Genomic DNA, 8327 nt, shown 5'->3' with positions numbered 1-8327 from the left:
TCACATAATCAACTTTATTCAATAACAGTTAAAAACAAACAGTCGTAGCAAAATCCAACAATAAATCACAAGTCGTACATCTTAGAATGCATAGCTTCGTACATGGTTGTAAGGAGAGTATACAGGGTGGTTGTAGGCGTGGTATGGAGAGTACAATCCAGAGTAGGCTGACAATGCTGGAATGGATGCTACTCTGGAAGAGACATAAGGAGAATAGGCAACAGAGTGAGCTACTGGGGTAGCAACAACATGACGAGCAACTGGAGCAGCTACAACATGATGGGCAACTGGAGCAGTAGCAACGTGGTGGACGGCAGGAGTGGCTACAACATGGTGGGCAGCAGGAGCAGCAACTGCGGGTTCTTTGTGTACTACAGCATTGAAACCGTTTACATCATCAGCAGTGTATTCAACGATACGTCTGGTACCATCAGATTCAACGAGAGAGTAGCTTCCTTGGACAACATCACCGTCACGGGTTTCCTCCTGGTGTTTTTCATCACCAGTCACAGGGTCGCTCACTTGGTAACCAAATTTGTAATGAGCTGGAGCTTCATGCTCAGCAATGACATGCACATCAGGAATGAGGGCAGCGTTAGCCACAGCCATCAAGGCGAAGAGAGCGAATACCTGTAAAAGTTTTGATATTACATTATTAACTTAGAGACTCAAATTTTCAAAAAGAGAAGGTTCTGCCACTTATCGCAAATAATTTAATAAAAAAATGCAAATTGAGGGAAGGAGACATTTTCAGGAATATATTGCATTTCGAATGAATATTCCTGTATAATAAACATCTCCTTTAGGTACACTGAAAAGCAATCCATTATAATGTTCTCACTTCATCAAATGTATCAAACTTTATATCTAGTCGATAAATAATTCTTGCTACAATTCCGATATAAATAATGAAACAAAGTTTTAGCACTAAACAATTTGAATGTTCTTCATCAAGTTGAAGTAAGACAACTTCCTTTCAATTAATGCAGCATAATTTCTTGAACTTTGAGTATAGAAACTCACCTGGGAAACCATATTGTTGATTGTGTCAGAAGATCTGTAGATACTGATACAGATTCCACATCAACCCGACCTATTTATACGAATTTATTTGAATAAATTCAGAACACGATCATAATGTATTAAGTGATCAACTCACAAAGGTTAATGGTACATCCTTTGGTGACATTGAATATTTTCAGGGGCAAAGCTCTCAAGATATAGCTGCCGAATTTTAGAAACAAACCTACAATATTCATATTCTTCAATGTTTGGCCGATCGGATAATTTCATTCCCAAAAATTGAAGAAATCGAAAATTAGAATTTGAACTCATTATATCAATCACAATTTATACTCTCATGAATAAATTAAAGGGGACGCTAAACAAGGTATGCCATTTTCGAACAAGCAATTAGCAATATCACACCAATGCAAAGGGTTAAATTTGTCGGTATACCAATCTTTTGGATAGGAAGCTGAATAATTCAGAGCTAGCTCATATGCATTTGAATTTATTAATATATTACAAATTATGAAGTCAAGCTTTTGTCCATTGAGGAAATTGAAATAGCCCCAAACCGATTTTTTAGAATGCTTTAAAATCGAGCTGGATAATAGAGTTTTATATTATTACTGAGGAACTATTAATTATTTGTCAAAGCAATAGCACGATCGCCTCTAAAAAAAACGACATTAATTACATGAAAATATCGTCTTTCGAATGATATGAACTGAAAAGAATTGTTCCTGTATTTAGTTTCGAAAATATCATTAATATATTTCATTGATGAGATTGAATCGAACAAATATGGTGGTTTAATTTTTATCATTTTAAGTTTATTTCCATATCAAAGTTAAATCACCTCACTATCATATAGAAATTGGATTAATTTTTCTCATTCTTCTGACTTTCATTTTCATTTATGTCCATAAAGTAGGCAGGTTCTTTATTCAACAGTTGTTCTGGAGTTGTTGTTGGGTGTATTCAATTAAAACACCCAAAAATGAATATAATTCTTACAATTACAATCTGTAGTGATTCTTTGCACGCTATTGGGATGGAACTTCTTCTGATACAAATTTCATAGTTCAGGTTTTAGCGAGGCGTTCTCAGTCCACTCTCGAAAGAGTTAGTTGTTTTATTCCGGAAACAATGATGGAATCATCTATATATACTCAGTATTCCCTACCAGATACACCTTCCATCTCATGTTCTTTCAAGGGATGCGCAACCCACAACGTCTAACGATCTAGCAAACAATATATTATCTATGTCAGGACAAACAATTTGATAGATTTGGTAGCAATGCAGCGTTCAAAAAATAATAATATAATATACGTGATAAACTAAAGAAAGAATAAACCATAGGGAAAGCAACGAAAGAACAAATCGTGAAAAATAGAAAAGGATCAGGACCAAAGTAATTCTGTCTGTCGGATATTTTCCATACATATGAGAACGGTAGACATAATATTAATATGGAATAAGGGTGAAGACAAGAAGGATCCAAAGCGTTACAGGCTCATAAACTTACTCTCGTCCCTAGTAAGCTTATATAAAAGACTATATGAATTCATTGCAGAAGAAGTAATACTACCCAAATATGAATTTGGAATTTGGAAAGATCACAATTTACGAACTGGCAAAAATAAATGAGTAAATAAAGGAAAATTCAAATCTATTGACAGGTACTGGAGCAGTATTTCTGGACATGAAAGAGGCTTTCGAGTCCTTCGACACTCTTATCTAGCATACAGGAGATCAGAGCCAACAATTGAGAAACAGGATCGACAACAACAAATATAAAACCGGTGTACCACAAGGTTCAGTAATAGGCCTCTTATCTTTTAATATTTCTGTTCAGATATCCTATAGACAATGAACAATTCCCAGACGATACATCGATCTATTAGTCCTGCCGAAAAATCGAGACACAAGTCTAAAAGGCCTAGGTAGAGAACTACTTCGAACGATGGAGAATGAGGATCAACTCAAATTAAACTGAAGCTATATATTTCAGAGCAAGCAAAGTAAAATAAGAAGACCGTGGATTACATATTTATCGAAAATCAGGCAATTGAATGATAAAATAGCTATTATTACAACTAGGGAAATATGAATAGTATATTTCCCGAGGTTGTCAAAGTTACATCCCGAGGGCGGAGCCCGAGGGATGTATAGACAACCGAGGGAAATGTATTCATATTTCCCGTGGTGTAATCAATAGTTTTTTTCTGATTGAAACAATCTGATAAGGAAAAATTATTATTAGATTGTATATTTTTGTAATAATTAAATTTTTAACGTTGCTATGGGCCATGTTTCTGAGAATCTTGGTTGACTGGTTTCATTTTGACGTCTTGTCAAAAATAAAATTAATGAAAAAATGTCGAACTACGTCGAAACTCAAGCGGCAAAGGCCCGTGAATCTTTGGTTCCAGCCAAATCTCAAGCTGCCTACAGTAAAGAGTACGAATGCTTTCAGGAGTGGAAAAGAAAAAAATTGGTGGACGGTGTGAGCGATAGTATTTTGTTAGCATATTTCCAAGATTTGGTATGTTGCTCTGATTCTTGTTATTCTTGATGTATGATTAATTCATTCGATCCCCAGTCCCAGAAATATTCTCCAAACACGTTATGGCCGAAACTATCGATGTTAAGATCAATGCTACATTTGAAGGAAAAAACTGATGTCAAATTATTCGATGAAGTCGAAGCATTTGTTAAGAACAAAAATAAAGGATACGTTCCTAAAAAATCATCAGTGTTGTCCCGGGAGCAGCTCAAGACATTCTTGAGTGAAGCTCCTAATGACGTTTTTTTGATGTATAAGGTAAAAGTTTCATTTTGATTTCCTCTGTTGATAAGATTTTTACATTCATAATTTTGAAGGTTGTTTTAATAATGGAAATCTTTGGCGCCTGCAGAACACGAGAGTTGGTGAATATGCTATCTTCAGATATCGAAGATCGTGGTTCGGTAATCATAATCAAAGTCTCAAAGACTAAGAATGATATAAACAGAATATTCACTATAATTGATGAAGAAGATCTGGGTGCTGCTCGTTTGGTGAGGGAGTATTCAGCGTTGCGCCCGCAAGGCGTTCTTAGGTTCTTCGTAGCTTATAGGAATAAGAAGTGTACTCTTCAGCCTGTCGGCAAAAATACCTTCGGAAAAATTCCGAGTAAGGTTGCTGAATGGTTGGGTTTAGATAATCCGAAAACCTATACAGGTCATTGTGGAAGACGAACATCCGCGACATTGGTTGCCGATGCGGGAGCCTCAATGACAACACTCAAGAGACATGGTGGTTGGAAAAGTTCGTCTGTTGCAGAAGGCTATCTGGCGGACAGTATGCTGCACAAAAATAAGGTAGCGAAGATGATAGCAGGTGTGGAGGGTGAGCCATCTGCAGCATCACAATCTTTGAAGACCGTTTTGGGAGAATCGTCCGAGACTGCTGCTGCAAGGAATGTTCTCAAGAAAACTGTAGTCTCGTCGTCGAATAATTATGAACAAGATATTTCTTCTTCCTTTGTATCTGGTGGAAATACTTTTAGTGGAAATTTCAACAATTGCAGTTTCCATTTTGTTACTAAATAAAGAAATAGTTTCATATTTCCCTAGGGAAATATGAACTGACGTTTCATATTTCCCTTGGGAAATATGAGTGTGTTATGACACATGGTAACTAAGGCGATATAGCTCAATATTGGTTCGATCAGAAAAAAAAGCCAATTATCTACCTATAGGTTATTCCCGATTAAATACTATATTTCACATAGCAATTGGAACAAAATAAGATGCATACGAAGTAATTGCACGAATGTCAAAATCCATTATTGAACCCGATGAGCAGATCAACTTTGGATTTCGAGCATCACATATGCAGAAAATTCATGTCACCCTAAGAAGAAGACTTTGCAGAGTGGTTTCAACGAGATGACAAGATATGCTATAAGAGCTTCAGGATACGTGATCAACTAACATATGGAGTTAGAAACCACACAAAATATTATTAAAAAAGGACAGAGAACCTAATTGTAAGGAAAAAAAAAACACTTAAACAGTGAAATGAACATAATATTGGAGATTCCGTCAAGGAGACTAATAATTAGGCACCACCTTCCAAAGAGAAAGGATAATAGCTGAGATCAGTAGAGAACCAAGACAAGGGCAGTTAAGCTCACATTGAAAATAAATGAGGAGGATGAAAAAAAATAGACAAGAGGAGTAAAGAAGAAATTTTGGTCCTACACAAAGGAAAAGCATCTATGATAATGTCTTTTGATGAAACGAATTTTTTTCTTGTTTCCTCTGAATGAGTTAATTATTAATATATTACCTCAAAAATTTTTTGTTATTATTTGAGTTAATAATGGAAATTCCTGTGCCTCTTGAATTCACAGTTTCCTTTCTGATGAAGAGGATGGACTTATTAAACTCACTTAAAAGCTTATGTTATTCGATTTTTCTTTCTGATAAAATCAATCTGACCTTATTCATGTTCAAAAACTCAATTATTTTTAAACAGTTCCAGTTCTTCGAAGAAGTTGCTACTCGTTATGGAAACATCATAGGTAGAAAAGAATTAACTTCATTCATGAATGTTGTTATGTCTCTTGATAAATAAGGGAGGCTATTTAATCCAGAAGAAAACTTGTAAAAGCACTGGTTTGACGCTTGAAGCTTTTATGCCCGCCACTCACGAAGCATTTCTTCCAGCGTTTGGTAGCAAGCGTCGAAGAGATTCCAGTCGGGCAGTCAAGTTCATACTCTGATTTACAGTCGTACGGCCGTGTCCCGAGCTGTCTGACTGGAATCTCTTCGACGCTAGCTACCACACGCTGGAAGAAACGCTTCGTGAGTGGCGGGCATTAGAAGCTCACTCATAATATCCCTGAAAGTTGGTTTGAAACTTCTAGTGAATATCACAGATAATGCAAACCAAATTTCAGATTCTTTTCTGCGTGATTTCTAGTTTTTAGATTTTTCTCCTCGGGAGTTATCGTGTTCACGATCGGATAGACCAACAGAATTAAATTTGTTTACGGAATTGTCATCAGTAAAGTGAACATCATCGTTAACAACCATTTCCTGCTCAAAATTATAATATTATAGACATCGTGATGAATGATATATTGTTGAAACTACGGCGTTCAAATAGGCAAAATTAGATTAGATAAATGAGAATTATGAATGAACAATTTTAATTGCTAGTGCATATTGACTTTTTCAAAATAAAATTGGAAGACCATGAGATATAGAGAAGGAGATGATGATTTCATCAGGATAGTCGTACTTATCACTAATTTTTTGTCTATTAAATGATATATGGATATTCGACAAGGAATCAATCAAACTCCATTGTTTTCACCAAATGATGTCAATTATATCATATCAGGTTCATTGAATCAGGTTTAAGGCAAACTCCATTTTTTTTTTCTCAGTCAATCTTATTTTATTTTATTTATTCAATAAAGATTCAACATAAAAGTTTTAACTAAAAGAAACAATAAATCACAAGTCGTACATCTTAGAATGCATAGCTTCGTACATGGTTGTAAGGAGAGTATACAGGGTGGTTGTAAGCGTGGTATGGAGAGTACAAACCAGAGTAGGCTGACAATGCTGGAATGGATGCTACTCTGGTGGAGACATAAGGAGAGTATGCAACAGGGTGAGCTACTGGGGTGGCAACAACATGACGGGCAACTGGAGCAGCTACAACATGATGGGCAACTGGAGCAGTAGCAACGTGGTGGACTGCAGGTGTGGCTACAACATGGTGGGCAGCAGGAGCAGCAACTGCGGGTTCTTTGTGTACTACAGCGTTGAAACCGTTTACAGCATCAGCGGTGTATTCAACGATACGTCTGGTACCATCAGATTCAACGAGAGAGTAGCTTCCTTGGACAACATCACCTTCACGGGTTTCCTCCTGGTGCTTTTCATCACCAGTCACAGGGTCGCTTACTTGGTAACCGAACTTGTAGTGAGCTGGAGCTTCATGCTCAGCAACGACATGCACATCAGGAATGAGTGCAGCATTAGCTACGGCCATCAAGGCAAAGACAGCGAATACCTAAAAATGTTTGGGTTTTTGGTTATTGATTGCTCAAAGTTTTTGGTGGGATGGAGAGATCATCAGACTTCATGAAAACTTTTTTTTTCATTTTGGGGTATTTTCCATTTTAATTCATTAAATAATGGTTGTCAACGTCTGTGATGATTAAATAATAATATTATATCATTACATAACAGACAATTACACAACTTTTAAATTCGGAGTTTGTGGGTTCGAGTCTTGCTCGAGGAGGTACTTTATCTGGAATTAAAAAAGTGTCTGCTATGCCGCGATATATTATTATTTATTAACCTTATGTGCCAAAGAGAATTCTTGACATGAAATGAAGCCTGTTGGTCCGATTTCTATGAATATAATGATCTACTACTTTTGACACTCAACAATTGGAACTTTTTTGTGAACTGAAATTAAAAATTATCTTTTTCAATTAAACTTACCTGGGAAACCATATTGAATATTGTGTCAGCAGATCTGTAGATACTGATACTGATTCTAAATCAACCCGTTCTATTTATACGAATCTCGTTGAATTTATTCGGAACAAGTTTATAAAAATTATACATTCTTAAAGGTTAAGGGTACACTTCGATGATATTAAATATTTTAGGGGGCAAAGCTCTCAAAATATATCAGCTCTGCTTGAAGATCTAAACTACATGGGAAGGTCTATATCCATTATAGTAGGTGGAAAATAAATTCATGCAGGGCATTAGAATGCAATTATTCAATCATTCTCAATCAATTAACAGATCCTTCAATTATTAACAAATGTTTTTCACGAAATTTTGCATGAATATAATTCTCAATGATTATCAATAAGTCATTAGTGAGGGAAACTGGGGAGGGTTGATGCAAGGGGAGGTTTGATACACGTTCAAATTTCCCGCTCTATGAGTGGAAATAATTGTGTCTGTTGAAATCTGGCTAAAAGTGTGTTTTCTACATATTCGATTCAAGAATTTGCATAACAAACGTAAGGATTTATCTCTTCATAACGCCAGTAGTACAAATCTTCAATCGAATATCATAATATGTTTCCATCCTATATTTTCTAAATTTGTCTTTTAGGGAGGTTTGATAGATAGATATGATCAAGCAGAAATCTAAATCTACTATTCTTTTGCAAAATAACATTTTATGTGAAATTGAGGAAAAAATTACATGTTTTTGAAAAAATGCTCAAAATCTTTCTAGTTTATCTTCGCTGTCTCTCTTTGTCCCTTTTTCAATACATATA

The 8327-nt window shown here is 35.8% G+C and overlaps 2 protein-coding genes across 2 annotated transcripts; both read right to left on the bottom strand.

Moving 5' to 3' along the window:
• LOC123674965 (larval cuticle protein A2B-like) lies at window positions 1-1144 on the bottom strand. Its single transcript, XM_045610153.1, has 2 exons — window positions 1024-1144; window positions 1-630 (listed from the first exon to the last, which is right to left on the bottom strand). Exons 1-2 carry the CDS (start codon window positions 1033-1035, stop codon window positions 82-84), a joined length of 561 nt encoding a protein of 186 aa, XP_045466109.1. The 5' UTR covers window positions 1036-1144; the 3' UTR covers window positions 1-81.
• A 5333-nt stretch (window positions 1145-6477) lies between these two features.
• LOC123675057 (larval cuticle protein A2B-like) lies at window positions 6478-7625 on the bottom strand. Its single transcript, XM_045610296.1, has 2 exons — window positions 7528-7625; window positions 6478-7087 (listed from the first exon to the last, which is right to left on the bottom strand). The coding sequence occupies exons 1-2, from the start codon at window positions 7537-7539 to the stop codon at window positions 6539-6541; spliced, it is 561 nt and encodes a 186-aa protein (XP_045466252.1). The 5' UTR covers window positions 7540-7625; the 3' UTR covers window positions 6478-6538.
• Window positions 7626-8327: the final 702 nt, after the last annotated feature.

This window comes from Harmonia axyridis, chromosome 3 (assembly GCF_914767665.1).
Source record: "Harmonia axyridis chromosome 3, icHarAxyr1.1, whole genome shotgun sequence".
NCBI lineage: Eukaryota > Metazoa > Arthropoda > Insecta > Coleoptera > Coccinellidae > Harmonia > Harmonia axyridis.
The sequence above is the reverse complement of the archived record's forward strand: the minus strand, read 5'-3'. Positions and strand labels throughout refer to the sequence as shown.